This window comes from Galeopterus variegatus, unplaced genomic scaffold (genome assembly GCF_000696425.1).
Source record: "Galeopterus variegatus unplaced genomic scaffold, G_variegatus-3.0.2 Scaffold2280, whole genome shotgun sequence".
In the NCBI taxonomy this organism is placed as follows: domain Eukaryota; kingdom Metazoa; phylum Chordata; class Mammalia; order Dermoptera; family Cynocephalidae; genus Galeopterus; species Galeopterus variegatus.
This window is the reverse complement of record NW_007728391.1, coordinates 120818-142669: the sequence shown is the minus strand read 5'-3', so window position 1 is coordinate 142669 and position 21852 is coordinate 120818. Positions and strand designations below refer to the sequence as shown.

At 39.6% G+C, this 21852-nt stretch overlaps 1 protein-coding gene across 1 annotated transcript in view; it reads right to left on the bottom strand.

Annotated features, from left to right (window-relative positions):
• Positions 1-1329: 1329 nt before the first annotated feature.
• Positions 1330-21852, bottom strand: part of BHMT (betaine--homocysteine S-methyltransferase) — a 21481-nt gene continuing 958 nt past the window's right edge. The window contains exons 2-8 of the mRNA XM_008581147.1: positions 16789-16921; positions 11083-11201; positions 9455-9646; positions 8867-9014; positions 6265-6447; positions 4641-4869; positions 1330-2799 (exon numbers count right to left, since the gene is read on the bottom strand). Of these exons, the coding sequence (XP_008579369.1) occupies positions 2616-2799; positions 4641-4869; positions 6265-6447; positions 8867-9014; positions 9455-9646; positions 11083-11201; positions 16789-16921 (1188 nt within the window). The 3' untranslated portion in view covers positions 1330-2615. The remainder of the gene's footprint in view (positions 2800-4640; positions 4870-6264; positions 6448-8866; positions 9015-9454; positions 9647-11082; positions 11202-16788; positions 16922-21852) is intronic.

Below are 21852 nucleotides of genomic sequence, written 5' to 3'. Positions count from 1 at the left end.
AAGAGATGCAAAGATACTCAAATAGATTTAACCCAAAAAGGTACTCTATAAAATATATCATAGTCAAATTATAAAAAGTCAGTGACAGAGCATTCTAAAAACAGACAGAGAAAAGTGTCAAGTTGCATGCAAGGGAATTTCCATCAAACTAACAGCAGATTTCGCAGGAGAAAACTTACAGGCCAGGAGAGAGTGGGGTAATACATTCAAAGTGTTGAAAGAAAAAAACCTGCCAGCCAAGAATACTATATACAACAAAGCTATCTTTCAGAAATGAAGGAAAAATAGTGTCTTTCCCAGACAAATAAAAACTGTAGGAATTAATCACCACTAGACTGTCCCTATAATAGATCCTTAAGGGAGTCCTACATCTGAAGCAAAAGAACAATAAGTACCATCATGATAACACGCAAAAGAATAAAACTCACTCTTAGAGCAGATATGCAAATGAAAAAGAGAAAGAAATTTTATCTTATCTATATTAGTCCGTTTCTGTTGCTTATAACAAAATACACAGAACTGGGTATTTTATAAAGAAAAGAAAATTTATTTGCTCACAGTTTCTGAGCCTGGGAAGTCCAAAGTCCCTTTGGTGGTGGTGGTGGTGATAGTGACCTCGAGGTCTCACAGCATAAGAATAGTGGAGCAGAGAGAGAGAGCGGAGAAAGCGAGCTTCTCATTCAGTTTCCTTTTAAAGCCATCAGAACCACGTTCATCACTCCATGAGTGGATCAATCCTTTCAGGAGGACAGTCCTCCAAGCTAATCACTTCTTTAAGGCCCCACCTTTCAATACCGTAACAGGATTTGCCACCCTCTAACACTGTTACAGTGGGGATTAAATTTCTAATACATGCAACTTTGGGAGACACATTCAACCCCTAGCAGATCTGAACCCTTGACCATTGTGTTACCAGCACCATCCTCTACTGAGTGAGCTAACTGGCCAGCCCTCCATTAATGTTTCTATCATCTATGAGTGAAAGTTTAAATGTTAAACTAGGTTTGACAATAGAAGGGAATGGTAGATAGGAACTTTGCAAAAAAACCCAAAGTTTACTCATTTCACCTCAGCCCTATGCAACCTCTGAAAGTTGTGCTGCTTTGGCTCTCTTTCCGTGCATTGGGTAAAGAAGGGTGGATTATTCTGTTAGTAAGAAAATTCTTGAAATTTATTTTCCCTTTGAATACTGCTACCTCCTTTGTTAAAATTCCAGCATACCTGTGAAGTAAATAGGTAGTATTTTTTTTTTAAAGATGGAGAAATTGAGATATAGAGATTTCTTGTTGGACTTACCAAATTGTTGAAATAACAAAAATACAACCAATATAATCTCATTGCTCTTCTTTTTTAATAGTTGAAGAAATTACAATGATAAAACAGTCAACCAATCGAAGAATGTCTAGAAAGCAGCATGAATTATTTTGTAATACATGAAGGGTAGCCATGTTTATTCTATTTTTTTTTTTTTCGGGGGGTGGCTGGTCCGTATCAGGATCCGATCCCTTGACCTTGGTGTTATGACACTGTACTCTAATGAATTTAGCTAACTAGCCAGCCCTGCCATTTTTATTCTAATAGTCTTGCATCTTCAGGCTTGATCTCTCATAGGAGAGTAGATATTAAATCACCAGGTAGAAATATCATAGTTCAATCTAGGAAATCTGGCTAGAGTTTGACAATCTCTTTTTTCTTATTATACTTTAAGCTACCAAACTAACTCAAGCTCACTGCTCCTCAGCCTTACCAACTGGAATTATTAGGTGGATCCAGTGTCGAGCAGGATGGAGGGGCCAAAACAGTAATGTCTCCTCCATTCTACCCACTGGTTGGTCCATCTCTTAGCAGTAGAAGTGGGTCAGGAAATAGAAGAACTCTGAAAGCAGGACTCTGAGCTTTGAATACTTGTTGAGCAGGCCCATATGACTGACCTTCTTGTAAGAATAAACTTAAATAGGAAAGTCCCCATATCTAAAGTGTCCCATGGAAATGTTTTTCAAACTGTGGGTCAAAACCCACTAATGGGTCATAAAAATCAGTTTGAAGGGTTTCAACCAGCATATTTTATTAATAAAATATGACAGAAAGGAATAGAATAGAAAATACCAGAATGGATCACACACCTTATTTCAATGGTTATATATCATATGCTTTCCTGGGTCACTATATAAATTGAGTTTCTTACTAAGGGTCATGTTCAAAAGAGCTTAGAAGCCACTTTCCATAGCACTTTATCTATTCCTGGATGGTTGCTGGGTCATTTATGACAGTTCATGTCTCATCCTCCCTGGTAGCCTACCAACTTCTTGAAGTGGGATTAACGTCTGAATTACTCTGCCTTTGAGACAGCTTTCCATAATACCTTACTCATGGTGGGTGCTTAGTAAGCCTGTTTAAGATTTACTTCCTATTTATTTAGCTTCTAACTAAACTTCTAAAGCATACTTTCAACATTGTCACGTGCTACTTGTAATTCTATTTTGATCCACTAATACTAATTATATGTACAAGTTGACATTAATACAAACATTGCTTTTTAACCATCCATTCCTTATTTGTAGGAACTGTGACCCAAACATACAGGAATATACCAAAAACAGGTTCCACTGAGGCTACTAAACAGATTTGAATTTCTGTCTGTCAAAGAGCTCTTTCAGCTGCTGCTCAGATGTGGCTTCTTTCTGCTGCATCAGCTCAGCTGTTCCTTTGGTCACTCCCCAGGCATCTGGCTTTGATAATGAAGGGTTGTATGGCCTGCCTGAGGCTATCTGAAGATTCTCCCAATATTCCTTCCTAGCCCTGTGTGAACAAAACGTACAACATCAGACTCCTCCCACAGTGTTGGTCCTTATGTCCCTGAGGTAGACTACATCGACGGAGCCATCTGGATTCTAAGAGTTTGTCCATTAACACACACATTACTCTGGAAAACACACACATTAATCTGGACTAACCTTTTCCCTCCCAGAATTTGCAGGTCTAGTATTATTTTGAATTTCTTCTTTTAATATATGTATGAGAGTACTTCAAACAGTTTGGGGAAAGATTCCTATTATCTTTTAATTCTATTTTTCCACCAACTTTTGAAGTACCCTCATATAGGGATCAAAAGCTAAGAAGTTAGAATAGGGATATTTTCTACCCAATGCACACTACCTCCCCATCCTCATGTTCTAGTGCGTCTCTGCCTCATGAACCAGCTGAGTCACATCTGTTGCTCTTCCCAAAACCCAAGACGACACATCCGCACCTCTGACGGTGGGTTCTGCTTCTGTCCTTTTCCTTTCTGTTTCCATTGTCTCCTTAAAGTTCAGGCCTCAACATGTCTGGTATCCCTGTTAGCAAGACTTCTCACAAGACTATTCCAACATGCTCACTTGCAAATCTAACCTTTTTCTGGGCTGCTTGACACCCTACAAGCTCTTCACTGCCTAGGAATGAGGTGGCACATAGCTCATGAGCATGAATAAAAGTATTCCTCCTCCTCCCCCTGGAATGTGTCTTCTATCAAATTCTGTCTCAGGTATTGTCAAACTTCTAGTTTCTCAGCACACCATGGTCTTTTCACCTCTCAGTGCTTTCCTGTAGGCCGTTCCTTTGTCTGGCAATGTAATTCCTCCTTCAGAATTCAGCTCAGGCATCTGCTTTCTTAGAAATCCTTAATTAACATCCCCTCTGCCTTTTGTCCAATGGGCCATCAGCTCAGACCCTGCACACCTGTGCACATCTTCATCCTAGAACTTACTACACCTATTTGACCTTACCTGTTTATCTGTCTACTAGACTGTTAACTCCTTGGCGACCAGGCTGTGCCTTGTCCAGCTTGCTACCTCAGCATCCACAACAGTGTCTGACAGCTGTGCTGAATTAATGTCTGCTGACTGGAGCGGAACTGCTCTCTCTGCTTGGAGGGCCCATCCTCCACCCACTTCCTTCTCTACCTGGTGGAAGCCTACTTAGCCTGCAAAACCCAGTCCCCAAACCCCTTCTTCTAAAATACCTTTCTATTAGGCAGAAAGTCATTGTTGTCTCCTGTTACTTTTTAATCCATGCCTCTGCTAAAGCACTTACCACAGTATAATGCACTGGCTTTCCCCAGTGGACTGTGAGTGTCTAAGCCAGGGTCCAGAGCTTTCAATTTCTATATTTCTGGTGCCCTGCATGCATGCTGCCTGTCATAAAATTTGTTTACGTGTTTGCTATTCATCTCCTCCACTGGAGTGTAACTCTAAGGGCAAAGATCTTGCCTATCTTCTTTACCACTGTAGTCCTAGCTCTGAAAATCATGCTTGAGGCAGGACAGACATTTTATTGGTATTTGTTATGCTTAACTCATACTTAACTCTTAAAAATCAATGTCATTCAATCTTGGTGTCCACCACATGGATGGTGCTTTAGTAGAGCTTGAAATCACATTTCACTGCCACTTATATTATTTATCTCCTATATTCTAAAAGCCTTCTCCAGAAATCACCCCTTAAGGATGTTTCATAAACATCTCCGTGAAAGAATTTAAGGAGGAGGACTGATTCTTCATCATCACATAGCAAGTATCTTGCACTCTTTTTTAATGGCCTCACTTGGACACAGTCATCATCTAATTGAGTTTGGATTAGCAAACATAGTTTCAAGGTACTTACCTTGCTCTAATCCAAGGTTTGGTGTGCATGTCCAAACCACTTCCCCAGCTGCCATGTTTTTCTGAAGCTGCTGGCAAAAAGCCTCTTTCTGGGGCCAGCTCTTCTGCAATGGCCCTGATGTGATAGGGCTCAAATCCACAGCACCCGCCAATGTACCTGACCCCCAGATTATAGGCCTCTCGGGCATACTTGTGAATATCCCATCTGGTGGTAACTCTGGGCTCCAGTCCTATAAATTAAATAAGTTATCAATATTCAAATTCTTAAGTTTTTGAAACTGTTAGCTACTTTGTGTTTATATGTCCAGTTTTGCATGCTGTGGCATCCAGCCTTCAGGATGGTTCCCAATGATCCCCGCCCTCTAAGTTTCTCATCCTTGTGCAGTCCCCTTCTGCATCCTATCAGGGTTGGTCCATGAGGTCATTAGAATATTGCAGAAGGGATGGTATGTGACTTGGGAGGTGAGGTTATAAAAAACACGGTGTCTGCTTTCCCGTTTCTTGGAGCACTCATGCTGGGGGAAGCCAGCTGCCACATTGGAAGAACACTCAGGCATCATGAGCTGAGGAACTGAGGCCTCCAGTCAACAGAGAGCAAGAAACTGACACCAACTCCCAACAGCCAATCTAGTGAGCTTTGAAGTAGATCTCCCAGCTCCCATCAGGCTTTCAGATGACTATAGCCCCTTCCAATATCAGGAAGAGACCCTGACCCAAAGCCACCCAGCTAAGCTGTTCCCAAATTCTTGACCCATAGAAACTGTAAGATAATAAACATTTGTTTCTTCAAGGCACTACGTTTTGCAGTACTATGACATATAGCAATAAATAACAGAAGGGCTTTGCTAATCTTCCTCCGTGGTTCTTCCAGAATTATTATATTTCATAATATCTTACTTCTCCAAGGGGCCCTGTGGAGTATAGGATAGGTATAAGGACCTTAGAATGGAACAGGAGGCTGGCCATGCTCTGTCCCTACTGACCTCTCTGGCTTGATTTTTGGGGTGGACTCACACCCACTTGTCAAACATGCTGAGAGGCTCTATCCCTCTGCCTAGACTGCAAGTATTCCTTCACCTTATCTTCTTGGTCTCCCCATTAAAATTTGTTTCTACAGATAACCCAATGATGGTATCTTTCCCACATTCCCCAAACTCTGCAGCATCTAAGCAATATTCAAAATAGGAGAAAAGGACCTTGGTGATAACTGGTCTAACCTTATTTTTCTGAGGAAAAAACTAAGATGTAGAGGAATTCAAGGATTTTCCTAAGGTCACACAACTCAGCAACAGAGCTCGAACCAGACCAAATGTCTGCTGATTCCCACCCAGCAAGGCATCCCTTTTTTTTCACCCACTTAAAAGTATACTAATTGGCTCTCTATTTAGATGCTGATTCTCCTCTGATTTTACATTTAAGATCAGAACTCTTCTTAGCTAACTGTTCCCGTCTTTTCCTTCTGCTCCTGTCTAATATCAGGGGGGTTTTGGCTGCAGGGACAGAGACTGGGACAAGAGATAAACAGTTGTTTCTTCACTATGAAAAAAGCTCTCTGGCTATATGTAGATTTATTTGAAATTTACCAAACAAAGATATTAAGGCTATTTATAAAATGTCTGTCTTACCAAAGGGGAATTCTGGGAGATCGATAAATCCCTGTTTGTTGCAGTCGGGGGTGTGGTAGGCCAAGGGCTGGCTCATCAGGTGGGCTTTCAATCGGGCAGCCTCCAAGCCCTCTTTCATGAGCTTCACTGTTTGTAAACTAATTGTGGGGTCAAAGTGGCAGTTCACACCAACGATGGAAGCTCCTGCAAGCGGAAGGACATTTCAGCTTTAGGGATGTACCAGATATACACAGCTCTCCACTCTTTAATTGGGACGCTTTTATTTGGACTGATGAATTGGAAGTGCAGCATTTGGTCCTCACTCCCCACAAACCTATCTATCTTAGCTTGGAGAGAGAATGATTACTAGCAGGCAGGAAGTGCTTTCTGTGAAAAGTGCTTTGAAGTGTCTGGTATAACTGAAGTGTCATTTAGGCACGCTTGGCTGTCCATCTTTTTTTTAAAAAAAATCATTATTAGAGCTTTTTTTTAACTTCAAGTAGTAGCAGTCAATTTTTCAACGTTTGACCTTATGTTGCAATGCAAGCACAGTAATTTTTTAACACTCCCCACTGCTAGATTGTTCCTTTCCTTGCCATACTGTTCATTGGAGGTGCAAATCAATGTTCTCTTTCATCAGGCCAGTTTACTAATTCCACTAGCCTTCTTGGGCCTATAGCATGACATAATTTTTAAAAAAGTTTTTCAAAAATGTGTTTTCTAGGAAGTTTGTGTCTAGGGTCAGTATTTTGGAAGAAAAATCTTGAAATCTTTTGACTTCAGCCACTCAGTGTGGTTAATAGCCTATCAATCATTTTCACAAGCTTTTCATTCACATTTAGCCTCCTCAGATTCACAACTATATGAGATTGCTCTCTTATAGCTTTCCTGCAAAATTTGTTGCTGTATAGTTTGAGGTAGTGAGAACAAAATATTTTTTAGATACCTCCATTTTTTTGAATACTTTCTTTATGGTCATTGTGTTCTTAATTACTGTATACATAGACCAAAGATGATTTATCATGGCTATCATTAGACATGATTTTGGAAGTTTTCTCCTCTAGAAGATTTGAGGACGCAACATGACATTATAATTCTTTTATTCCATCCTCTCAAAATGGGAGAAATTCCTAAGTAGAACCTTTCTTTGTTTTCTTTTGAATTTTAGAAATTGTGTTAAAACATATATCACATAAAATTTGGCATTTTAACTATTTTTAAGTGTACATTTCAGCGGCATTAATTACATTCATGATGTTGTGCAACCATCATCACTATTTCTAAAATTTTTCATCTACTCAGAGAAACTCTGTACCCATTAATAAATAACTCCCAATTTCTCCCTGACCCCAGCTCCTGGTAACCTCTAGCCTACTTTCTGTCTGTGGGTTTGTCCATTCTAGATATTTTGTATAAGTGAAGTCATATAATATTTGTCCTTTTTTGACGGACTTATTTCATTTAGCAGGATGTTTTCAAGGTTCGTCCCTGTTTAGCATTATTCAGCCATAAATAAAATTTTATTTCTATTTACGCTCTTCAGTCAAAAACTGTGGCTACCTACTCCGAACAGAATGATGTGGAAGGATTAGATGCAGGCCAAGCACCCCTGCTAATTTAACAATGGAAATGATGAAGGCTCTTCTCTGATCTTTTTGAAGAAAGTTTACTTGCTTCTCCCCTATTTATATATTTTTCCATCAACAATTAGGATTATACAATTTTATCCCTAAATCTACATATTTGTTATTGATAATGACAAGTATGAAAGTGACTTTCATGAAAAATCAGGAGTTGGATAAAAATCAGAAATTAAACAGTCAAAATTTCTGTTACACAAAGTAAGTTGGACTCTTCCACTGACACTGAGTTATTCCTTGGGTTTAAAATGATGCAGTTTTGAAGACAGTCTGTGAGCTTCTCCTAATTGAAATAAAACCCAATATTAGAGATGGAAATTATATGAAAAGATATATTAGGTAGTTAATATTTCATATCAAAGGATTTTTTTAAACCCACAGTGAGATGCTGGATATGTCAAAGAATTTTTGATTTATTATACCAATTACGAAAAGCAAAGCATACTAGTAATTTGTGAGAATGGAAAAACCTTGGCAAAGAGGGCAATTAACGTTAATATTTAAAGACCTCTATTTGAGATAAGCTCAAAATAAAACACAACTTATCCTAATGCTTCCTTTAAGTTACTAAAACATTCTCACGTCTAGGTGTTAAACCTGCAAAAGTCTAGTTGCCTTTTTTGGTGTGTGTGCATTTTTAAAACCTTTTTTCCTCTGAGATTCAATAATGATATTATCAATAATTCTAAAAAAGTAAATTAATGGCTTTCCTGTTAACATAATTAGTACACAGTGATTTATAGATGGATGTGCATTTGTACTTGCATGTTATTTTATTTTATTGTTTTGGTGGCTGGCCAGTAAGGGGATCCAAACCCCTTTACCTTGGTGTTACAACATCACACTCTAACCAACTGAGCTAACTGGCCAGCTCTCTATTAATATATTATTCTACACTTGATCTTAACCAAAAGGCCAAGTAGTAATGCGCATATTATTTTAAAAGATTCACTAATAGCAAACCGATTGAAATCTGTCATCACCTGCTTTCACCAGGCGCACTGCACACTCGCCAGGGGTCACACCGTGCAAATCTCCTTCTGGGCCAATGCACATGGTTGCGGCCACTGGCTTGCCAGATGCTTTCAAGGTTTCAACTGCCCACACAGCTTCTTCAACATGTTCAAAATACTGAAATACGTGAAGGATATCGTACTTGTAATCTTGTTTCTCTATGGAAACCTATTCTATTGCTTAATAACTTGATTAGCACTAGATGAGTGTTTTTCAAACTCTTAAACGGAATAGAATAGAATGGTGATTTCTTACTGTGGATTGCAGTCAAAATGTTTGAAAACACTGTATTAGATTAACTAAACCAAGTTTAGCAGAAGCCCTAAAATGGAGAAAGATTTCAAAAACTAAATATTAGTATTACTAGTTATAACTGTCACCTAAACCCACATAGTCCTCATGAAAGTCCACATAAATCCTTTTGCCACATGAAAGCAAGAGCTGGAGAAAATGTACTAAGGGTACTGGTACAAGGATTGAACCCTGGACCTTGGTGTTATCAGATGCTCTAACCAACTGAGCTAATGGGCCAATCCTTTGATTATATATTTGTTTACCTCTGCAATCAAGAAGTCCACATTCTTCTTCATAAAGACCTCTAATTGTTGCTGGAATATTCTTTTAACTTCAACTTCACTCTTGCAGCTAAGATATGAAGGTGTCTGACTCACGCCTCCTGCTACCAAAGCATCTCCCTCATTAGCCACTTGCCGGGCAATGTCACAAGCAGCTTCATTGACTTTCTGCCCCTAAAATGGATAAATATATGATACATCTAAATTTTCATGTGAAATTGAAATAAAATTATTATTCAAACACCCACATCTTAGTTGTGTGTTTACAATAGTGATTTTATTCCAGAAAAATACAGTTATGGAATAGTTCAATGCTTTACCGAGTTGAGCAGTTTGCAGTAACAACACTAATACAAGCTGGGTATTCCTTATCTGAAATGCTTGAGACCACAAGTACAATTGTGGATTTTTTTTCAGATTTTGGAATATTTGCATTATACTGGTTCAGCATCCCTAATCTGAAAAATCTCAAATCTGAAATGCTCCAATGAGCATTTCCTTTGAGTGTCATGTGAGCTCCCCCAAAATTTTGGATTTTGAAGCATTTTGGATTTCAGATTTTCACATTGGGAATACTCAACCTGTAATAGAGATAACAACAATAAATCTAATGTAGTATCTAGGACATCATACCGAAGATGGTGATAGGGTCAAGGTTTTTACATAAAAGGATGTGATCTGGTATCTTCCAATGCCTAAATTATACTTAGAAGAGTACCTAGCAAATAGTGGTGGTTGTGATGATTTGCTTTTATAATTAATAAGATTAAAATGACTAAAGAATTCATGACTTTTTGTCATTATGTATTTTCTCAATTAAATACATGCACAAGATAAATGCATGACTAGTAAGTTCTTTTCTAATTATTCAGACATTAAAAATGACCATTATCCTCAAAAAACAAACCAAAGAAACCCTCAAAACCTAGCACTGTAGGTCAAATAAACTCATGGGATTTTAGAACGTCCTTTTCATTTTAGAGATGAAGAAATCTCAGCCTTGATGGGGGTAAATGGTTTGCCCAACATCACAAAGTTGATCATAGCTGAATCAGGCACTAATCCAGGTTTACTGACTCCTTGTACCTATAATCTTTCCCCTACACTATGCCACATTAAAAAACTGTAAAGGGGCCAGCCTGGTGGCGCACTGCTACAGTGCACGGCTTGGGAGCGTGGTGGCGCTCCCGCCGAGGGTTCGGATCCCACATACAGACCGGCCGCTCACTGGCTGAGCGAGGTGCAGACGCAACACCGAGGGTTGCGATCCCGTTGCTGGTCACGAAAAAAGACAAAAAAGGAAAAAAAAAAAACTGTAAGGATGTAAGAATTTATAAGGATGTTCACTTTACTCACTAACTTAGTCAGAGACTGGGAGAAGGATTAATCAACAAATACCTCTTCTTTAATTTGCTTCATTAAATGCCTTTCTGTTAATTTTAGAGACTCCAGGTAAAACATAAAAGTGTTATTCACATGTCTCTTATTTTTGTATTACTAGAAATAAACAAAACTCTGAAGAAGCTCAACATTTTTCTCTATGAGAACTTTGGTGATGAAATGTGTGTCTGTGACGCCCTTCTAAGAGTTGCACAGGTGGTGCTACTCACAGATATCTTCTCTGCAACATAGTTTCCCCTGTTCTCCAGCTTGTCCTCACTTGCATAGAAGGTGAAGGTCTGCATGACATTTGATCCAGCTCTGAGGAACTCTCGATGAAGCTGGCGAACTGGGAGAGTGAATGGGGAAAGATATCATTTCTATCAATATATTAACCCACGATGTTTTCAAATGGCTCTCAGATAAACACACATGAAATAACTGCTTACATATCTGGTTGCTTGGCATTTGCATATCTAGGGGGATAAATGAGAGGCAGATCTGGGGTTTCTTGGAAACTCCTGCAAACCTGCTATGGCTAGATGATCAGAGGCAGAGCTCACATTCCTGTATTTGCTCATTTTGTACATTGCTTATTTTATTCATTATTCACTGACTGTATTTGTGGAAGACACAGACATAAGGATGAACAATCCATTGCGCTGTCCTTGGAGCACTTCACAGTTCATCCAAGAATAACTGACCACAACACTGTGGGGCTGGGCTATGCAGGAAGTGGAGATTATTTCTACCATGGACAAGGGACAAAGGGACAAGGCAGGTCCCACAGAGGAGGAATCATCTGATCAGCACTTCAAAGAATTCAGCACTTTTTTGCCAGGCAGAGATGGTAGAGAAGGGCATTTCCTGCAGAGGGAATACAGCCTGAGCAAAGACAACGAGGCAGGAACAGGCTTGGCATTTGGGGGGATGACAAGTAGTTAAGTGTCTGGAGTTGAGGATATGTTGGAGCAGTGGTGGGAGCTGAGTTGGAAAGGGGCTGGAGGACAGAGTACAATGGTTTAGCACATCATTTCAAGGAGTCCAGGCTCCAGACTGCAGGCATCAGGGAAACCGCCTACCATTTGTAAGCAATTGAGTGATGTGATTAGCTCAGTGTTTTTGAAAGATAATTCTTACAGCAGGGTGGAATAAGCATTGCAGCAAGGTTTCCAAACACAGGTACATGGATGAATGCTGAGTGACAAAGTTTCACCAGCAGGAGGAAATATGGTGGGAATATTTTTCCATATAGCTAAGGATAATTTAAAGAATTATCCTTTGCTCTAAAATAGTGGTCCTAAACCCTGGTTGCCCATTAGATCACCTGCAAGGTTTTTAAAAATTACAGATGTAAGGGTCAAATCCACATACATTCTAATTTAATGGGTTTGGGGTGTGGCACAGGCATTTAAAAAAAACAAAAAATTCTCCAATGAATTCTTGTTTTCAGCCTTGAGACTGCCATTCTGAGACAGAGGAAAAATATTCTTTTTGTAAAATGAGAGTGAGACTTAAATGGTGTTGTTTTGTCAGGGAAATTAACCACGCAGAAAAAGGAATCAGCAATCCTATATCAGCCCCTCAAATTTATTCTGAAATTTCAAGGCCTATACAATCCAAGGGTCGAGGAGCAACTCTATCAGAGGCTAGGAAATTGCTTGGTCACTGGAGTTCTTAGACCTTTAAGGGCTAAGACTGGAAATGAGGTTTTACGCATCCATTCTGTATGCTTCTAGAACATAGAAGCCTCAGTTTTTGTTTTTAAATGAAAAAAATAAGCAAAAAAGCTTTTGAATTTTAGAAAATACTTTCTAAGCTTGGAAGGAAAACATTTTCATTATTTTATAATTTTTTTTTTTTTATTTTTAGGCAGCTGGTTGGTATAGGATCTGAACCCTTGACCTTGGTGTTATCAGAACCACACTCTATGGGGCTGGCCCGGTGGCGCACTGCTACAGTGCGCCGCTTGGGAAGCGCGGCAGCGCTCCCGCCGAGGGTTCGGATCCCACATACAGACCGGCCGCTCGCTGGCTGAGCGAGGTGCGGGAGCAGCACCGAGGGTTGCGATCCCGTAGCCGGTCCCGGTCCGGTACGGGCGCGACACTGAGGGTTGCGATCCGTGGCTGGTCACGAAAAAAGACAAAAAGGAAGAAAAAAAAAAAAACCACACTCTAACCAACTGAGCTAACTAGATAGCCCTCTTTTTCATGATTTTTAAAATCATGAAAACTTTAGTTCTCAAAGTTTAGTTCTTAAAAGCATGCCTCAATTAGTGGGCATCAAACTTGGGTTTTTTGGTTTTTTGTTTTGGTGGCTGGCTGGTACAGGGATCAAACCACGGACCCTGGTATTATTAGCACAATGCTCTAACCAACTGAGCTAACCAGCCAGCTCAAACTTGTTATAATTAGCAACAGAACCAATGAAAACCATCTTATATGGAGTCTCCATGTATCAATCAGATAAACACGGAGCTGCTGTGGTTGGAAAGGGGAGAAGGGCCTATAGATTAGGTTCCTGGATATTAGGATGGAACAGTTTATAACCAGGAAGTCCACCCAGCTGGTCGCAGGGTGGATTTCCAGAGCTTCCGTGAAAAAACCATGAAAGGTATGCAAATGTTTGTGTACATGTACATTTTACAGTGCAGAAGGTTTATAGGCTTTTATCAGATTTTTCTAGAGGGCAATGACCCCAAACTCCTCGTTCTTAATTGATTTCATTATTCCATCATGCTTCTTAAAGCTGTAGTGCTTCTCTTAGTATGACCAATCTTAGACTCACCAAGTATTATAACTGCATATTCCTTAAACTCCTCCAGACCCAGCAAACCTGAATTCATTGCTGAATTCAATGCTGCTTCCATTGGGCACAAGAACCATGACTTAGGGCATAAACTTTAGCAGGAGGATTAGGCCAATAATTTCTGGATATCCTTTTAACTTCTAATTCCTGTTTTCCCTTATTATAAGGTTCATCCTGGATTCATCCTCTTACCAAGAAAAGGATGTGACTGGTCCCTATGAAACAATGACACCACTTACACTAATATTAATTATCTTCATTTTATGGCCTTAAACTCCTCATTATTGTAGTTTTATTTTAACATCATAGATGCTAAATGTTACATGGTTATACATATACAGAGCATAGTTGAATATTAACCTTCCAAATTTAGCTTGAGAAATGCAAGTTTTTGAAATTTTACAGCAAACTCTAAAAGGGCAAGTAAAATTCTGCAATGTTTCTTCAGTAGAATAGTAAGTTTGCAGCAAAATCATTTGGGAGCAAAATGTTACCTGAACTAACATGAAGGTACTTATAATTGTATACCAACTAGTGTGGGTAGTCATACATTATTGTGCAAAAAAGTACTAATGAGTTTGATTACAAGGGCTGCTTCAGGGCCCAATGGGAGTATCACATAATATACAGAATATGAACTGTATTAACTTCCTAAAATTCCCAAATTTCTGGATTTCAAGACACATTTGGCCCCAAAATTGTTTGGATAAGGGATTGTAGACCTGTGGCATAATCTTCTCTTTCTCACTGCCTTCAGCACTAAAAAATCAGGCCCAGGCACCTGATATATAAAAATGTTTCAGGTGAAGTCCAGCTTGCAAGAAAACTCTTCAGGTTCTATATCAATTTTAGCTACCACTCAGTCTAAATCATAAAAGCACTTGCAGATACACAAATTCATTTGTATAAAATAGCATGAAAACTGATCACCCCTCTCATTCAGAGCATAAATGTTTTAAACACTTTTCACCTCCCCAAAAAGTCTAAATACAGCCACTGTCCTATGAGAACGGTCCTGTGAAGATGTGTTACAGGAGATTTGTCTTTTCTGATGTGTCCCATCGTCCACTGTGGTTGACAGTATTTGAGACAGATTATGACAGAGTCCAATATATGGGATTTCAGTCTGTAGCAGAAGGGATTAAATCTAACAACTTAGTATCATGGAGTTTTTGTAAATTCTTGAAAAGCATGGGACTCCCAGAAGAAAAAGTAGAGCAAATGTTCAACACACCTAAACAAGCTTAAAATACTAAGGACAAAGATGGCCAATAGATAAAATGTGCTATTTCTGCATTAATAAAATCAAAGAGCATATCAGAGCAGTTTCTCCTGAGCTTCTCTAATATGTAAGTTGTTTTTTTTTTTAATGTGGCTAACAAAATTCAAACTTGTGGTTTAAAAAACAGTCTTATTTATGGGCCGAGTGTGGTACTGATAACACCAAGGCCCCGGGTTTGGATCACATATAGGGATGGCCGGTTAGCTCACTGGGTGGGCATGGTGCTGACAACACAAAGTCAAGGGTTAAGATCCTCTTACCGCTCATCTTTAAAAAAACAAAACAAAATCAGTCTTATTTTGTCCACATGACAGGGTCTGGGCAAGGGTTGTTTATTAATAATATCCGTTTGGCCCATTAAATGTTTTATTCTGAGTTTAACTGAGCAAGCAGACCATAAGAAGCGAACCAGAGGTCTATTTGAAATTCTCACTCTAGGTCAATTGATTACCCATTGTGTTCCTTAAAGCCCTTTAATGCAATGCTTCTTGAAGTGTGGTTTACTTCACAATCACGGGGTACAATGATTATAAATACATGTTCCTAGACCCCTTCTAGGATCTAATGAACGCAAATTTCTGTAAGTGGGGCCTAGGAATCTGTAATTTTAAACAAACTGTACTGGTGAAACTAAAATTTGAGCTTACTAATTTCTTATTAGTAATTAAGCCTACTAATTTCTTCTCCTTTTTTTTTTTTAAGGGCAGAACACAGTATTATTTCTACTTTTGTTTGGAAATATAAAAGTTGTACACATTTGCTGGGCTTCACAGTGTGAATATAGTTCTTTTACTTTGGATACTGTTTAGGGATAGTTTGATTTGTACTTCTGTACTTCTTCAGCAGAAATAGATTAATATAACCAAGAATACAGTCAAGAGAAGAAACAACTCAGCTAACTTAATAGCAATAGTTAACACATATAGTGTTTAACATGTGTCAGGCACTATTTTAAATACTTTTAACATATAACTTACTTAATCATCTTAAAAACCTTAATATTATGTCAGTTTTTTTTTTTGTTTGTTTGTTTGTTTTTGTCCTTTTTGAGACCGGCCGCACTGCGCTCAGCCCGTGAGTGCTGTGAGCGCACCGTTCATCCCTATATAGGATCCGAACCCGCGGCGGGACCGCTACTGCGCTCCCAGCACCGCACTCTCCCGAGTGCGCCACGGGCTTGGCCCTTATAGAACAGATAACTAAGGCCCAGAGAAGCTAAATCATTTCATGAAGGCCACACAGCCAAGTGGTTGTGTCAGGATTTGATCCAGGCAGTCTGCTTCATTTCAAAGCTGTGCTATCTCTTAATCTATTTATGTACATTGTTAGTTTCCATCCTTTGTCACTGAGTTCAATAAAATATGCTCTTCTTTATCTTATGTTTTGGTGGCTGGCTGGTATGGGGATCCGAACCTATGACCTTGGTGTTATAAGGCTGTGCTCTAACCATTTGAGCTAACCAGGCAGCCCTGCTCTTCTTTAATAAACATTTAAAAAAACTGTTCATCTTGTATAATATCCACTAGAACTTCATTTAGTTTCATCTGAAAGACTCAACTTTAAAAGTGTTTTGCATCGCAACCTGAGCAACCTCACTTCCACTATTTCATCTTGCCTTCCTATCTCAGGCACATACTGCTCAAATCCCCTTCATCTACCTGTCCAAGGGCTACCCTCTAAAACAAAGCCATCAAATTAGAATGGCCTCTCCCACTTTTCTCCTCCCAGACCATTTAACTCTTCTAAAATCCTCCCTTCCATTACATTATTCCAAACCAATCACAGGAGACCTATGTCTTCAACACAGTGCTCTTCATGAGACCTTAGAATAGAGCTCTGTACCAACCTGCCTCTGGGTGCTCCACAGCCGCTTCAGGGGTCCAGGGGCCTGCCTTTACATAGCCCCTCTTCTCCAGTGCAAAGACAAACCCTCCATCTCCAATCACAACCTCGCCAGCGTTTAAACGTTCTAGGATGCCCTAAAATTATAGATGAGGGGGAAAAAAGGAGGTATTTGAGTTTTTAAGACAATTTTCTACTCAGTATTTTTGCTAAAAGATTTCTTGAGAAGTACGATTTTATTTTTAGAATTCTCAGAAAAAAATACATATATATTTTATATATAAATTTATGGCTATCTATAAGACAACCAGGATGTTCCTATAATAAAAATTTGTGTATGCATGTGTATGTGCTGGAGGAGGGGGTGTCTTTTAGAACACATTAAATAATATTTGAAGAATACTGTGGGAGGATGTTATGTTTTAAGAACTATCTGCTGAGAGATTAAGTTAAAAGATTTTGTTGTAAAGCCTCAAATCTATACATAAGTACAGATTCTTAAAATGGTGAATTCTAGTTTTACTCTATCAGTAAACTACAGAGAGGATTAAAATTGTTAAAGCAGTTGAAGTGGCATATAACGCTATTAAGGAATTTTGGAACTGAAAAGTAACAATGAAGGGGACCTTAGCCAGAAAATGGCCATCTTTGGGGTAACTAAGACCAAACAGAAAATTTCAGTTATCCATTAACTTAGAACCAATAATCACCAATTCCTTGAGGTTAGCAGAGGAACTGAGAAACTGAACATATGGCTGAAACTGCCAGGGGACGAAATCATGCCCCAAAAGGATCTCTCTAAAGTTTATTTCTGGTTATCTCCCACTATACCCTCTTATGTTGATTTACTTTAAATCTTGTGTGCCTAAAATTAAGAATTGAAGCTACGTTTTCTTGTTTTTCTTATCTTTCCTAATCAACTGCAAACAAAGGAATTCCAAGAGAAAGGCAAAACACCTTATATGATTATTAACTCACCTTCTAGCTTAAAGGAAAATTGTGTCCATGTTAGTTAAAGGTAAGAGTAAGGTATTTTTATGTTCCAGTGATTCTTTGAGCTCTTTCTAAGAGTCTTTCCCGAGATAACATCAAGAGTTTGAAACTGACCAGTCCACCAATTGCAGATTCCATGAGGCCAAAGCACCCAGTCCATCACAGGACCCTGACATCTGACTTAGACCCTTTGCTGATACCATGACCAGCCTTCCCCTTTGCCTGCAGGACAAAATCCTTACCTCACCTTCCCACCTCTTCCCCTTTATAAATCCCAGAACAAGCATCAGAAGGTAGGATGATTTTAGCCTGGTCACTCCCCTGATGCCAGTTATCTGAGTAAAGCTTCCAATCTTTGCACCAACTTTTGGACTTTTGGGTCATTTGTTTAGTGTGAGAGGGCAAGTGAGCCTGTTGATGGTAACAAGACACTTGGTAAAGACAGAAGAAGATTCTATCACAAAGGTTGCTAAATCACTTAAAGACTTCTATCTTTGGAGTAAAACTCAGTTTATATAAGAGTAGCTATGTTAGGGAGTCCAGGAGTTTATGAATGTGCACGTTCTGCATTCTAAGTAAATAAAGTCTTTGTAAAATGATTTGCAGCCCAATCTCCACACCTATTCCATTTTGAGTTGAATGTTTAAAAAGGGTTTTGTATGGGCCGGCCCGGTGGCGCACTGGAGAGTGCGCCACTTGGGAGTGCGGTGGCGCTCCCGCCGAGGGTTCGGATCCCATGTGGAGACCGGTTCCTGCTCACTGGCTGAGCGTGGTGTGGGCGCAACACCGAGGGTTGCGATCCCGTTGCCGGTCAGTAAAAAAGACAAAAAGGAAAAAAAAAATAAATTAAAAAGAAATAAAAAATAAAAAGGGTTTTGTAGGGCCGGCCCCCGTGGCGCACTCGGGAGAGTGCGGTGCTGGGAGTGCAGCGACGCTCCCGCCGCAGGTTCGGATCCTATATAGGAATGGCCGGTGAGCTCACTGGCTGAGCGCGGTGTGGGTGACAGCACACCAAGGGTTGCGATCCCCTTACTGGTCACGAAAAAGACAAAAAAAAAAAAAGGGTTTTGTAAATTAAAAAGTAATTTTCTAGTGTAACCATTTTTGTAATTTCAAAGAATCATAGACTATAAGAATAAAGGGTACCCGACATTCAGTTTAGGTGGCTCTCTCTGATTTTACAAATGAGGAATTAAGGTCCAGAATCCCCAGGTAATTTACACAAAGTCTCCCAGATGGGAAGCACAGGGCTTCCTCTTTTATCCTTAAATGAGATCTAGATTTTATTTTAAATGGTCTGGGGCTGGGGTGGGGTGGTACAGCCCTGAAAAAACTATGTAGTGTAAAGGAATAACTTGGAATGTTTTTACCTATTGTTTTCATTTACTATCAATATTGGTGAATCAAACAAGTATATATATATATGTAAACAAATACATATATAATAAGAAGGGTTACAGAAATCTGTGAGAGGCATTCACAGGATTTTGCATCCTAATTCCTCATCACCTTCTTAGAGCCTCCCTAGTTTTAATCCTCTTCGCCTCCACTGCCCCTCCCCATGCCATTTGGACAGCTGGTGCTCAGAGAGAAGAAACAATTCACATTTGCACCTTAGAGCAGTAAAATGGGAGGATTATGCTACATGTTCCCTAATACCCCTTTAGGATAAAAAAATTTCAGGCCTGGAAGCCCAAAAGATAAACAATAACTGCAAAAATACAGACTTGCTCATATGTAATTTTGAAATCCAAACACTTGTCATGATGACAATGTGTCTAAATGCCACATCTTAAAACTACAACTTTGATCATTATGAACCAATTAATGAGAAGAAAAAAAAAAAATATATATATATATATATATACTGCTGCCAGTGCAATTATATCAAGAACATGAACAAGGGTCACAAAAATGAGCCATGACCTGTTACTTTCATTTGTGTGAAATAATTCATGACATTTTGGCAGTTAGCAGCTCTCATTGAATGTATATATGTTCTCAAACTTTAGTACCACACCATTTTAATGCACAGCATTGCTAAGAATCTGATACTTGGCAGTGGGGTGGGTTGTGGTGATTCAATTACCAGGATGTTTGTAAATTTGTAGAGCAAATACTATCTCTTAGATTCTACTGCATTTTCAAATCACCCGGACTTAAGCATTTTCTGTTCCTAAGCTAAACAGGTTTTTTCTTAAATAAGAAGTTGAATATTGCTATGAAAAATATTTTGTAAAAAAGTATTACAAAATTATATGTGCAATGTCAGCGCGTTTTTGTTTAAAAAGTATAAATTTGCCTAGACAATAGACTAACAGAATATATCCCAAAATTTAGCAGGCCTGTTGTTTGTGCTTTTCCTTATTATTTATTTATTTATGTTATAGAGAAGCATATTATATTATTTACTTTTGACATTTAATTTCATTAGTCTGGAGTGTTTCGTTACATGCCAATTGATTTTTGAAAAACAAAAAGGCACCAAGGTAATTCAATAGAGGAAAAGTAAAGTCTGTTTTTTTGTACTTTTCCTTATTGTTTAAAATGAAGATGTGTTAGCTTTGTAACACATATTTTAACTCAAATGTGTAGACATGTTATTGTCCATGTGTCTGGAGCCTTGGAGCCCGGCTACTGCCTAAGAGCCTGCCTACCTGGAGCCATAGAGCCTTGACCATAGCCTCTAGGCCTCAAGGCCTTAATTGCTGTATTTTTCCACTTCCAGCTCTTCTGCTGCTTGCACTGCTGTGGGCATAAATAGCGTTGCTATCTTGCCAAAGATAGCAGGGACTTTTCTATTTCCTGGAACGACTTGCCCTGTGGTCTTTCCCGGAAAACATCTGCTGCATACTTCCTTATCTGCTGTTCCCTTTTGCTGTCTATATAAGCTGTGACCTTCTGGCTAATAAATGAGACTTGATCAGAATACTGTCTTGTCTCCATTTCTCTCCTCTCTTGTCCCATCCAATTCCCACTCCCCCCTCCAGGGTCTGTGTTGAATATCCCGCGGGTCGGGACATCCATGTTTTAACACAGTCGTACTCAACAAGGTTACAGAAGAAACTTTTAAAAAAAATCATATATCCATCTGTTGCTTAGATAATTTATGAAAGATAATTCTTTAAAATGTTAAATTTTCTGAGTTTGCGTTTGGGAAGTGGGTTAGAATCCATGGTTATGTCAATGGGGCCAAACCAAAAATAAGTAAACAAATAAGTAAATGTCTATAGGAATCATCCTTCCCAGTCTACATGGACTATTCATTTAGTAGATTTATGGATGGTCAGAAATTCTCAACCTACTTGAACTGGTTACAGACTATAATCCTTTGCATCTCACCATCCTCTCCATGCCATCGACATACATCCATTAATGCTACGTGGCATTTGAAATATTTAACCGAATTAACCTTTTTCCTTGCGTGTTTTGTTTTTTTTTTAAATTTGAGGGGTCACACCTTTAGAAACCGTGCACACCCCGAGGGGTTTCCCAGCAGTACCGGCACTGAGAATGAGAGGTGGACCCGCCCTAATGGTCCTTAGAGTGGAGGGGTTACAGTCGTCCTGGACTCGTTTGCCTCCCTTCCGTTTCCGTGGGGCCTCTGTCACTAGCGCCTTTCCCGATTTGATACCAAAGGGTCAGGCATAGTCCCTCGTCCCACCATCCTCTCCCTTCCCACCTGTCCAACCATAGTCCCGCAGTCCGTCCATCTATCCATCCATTCCCCAAAGTAGACGAAGGCCAAATGTCGGGACTGAAAACGTCCCAACAAGCCACTGGGAAAAAGAAGAGACCGGCTTGCCCATCAGGAGCTGGAACTGCCGGGTTTTTTGTTTTTTAAAATCTTATTAACAGCCCTTCTCAATATCTTATAGCCACTATGGCCATTTTTTCTTAAACCGCGTTTCTGAGGCTCGCGTAGTGCATTTTCTGTGATCGCGGATCCCTACCATGGTCCGTCCAACGCCTGAGCCTCGGGTGCTGCGGCCGGGCTGGCGCAGCGAGAACCTGGCGCGGAGGCGGCCCCGAGAGCCAGCGGCGCGGGTCGGGAGCAGGCGGGAAACGGTCGGCG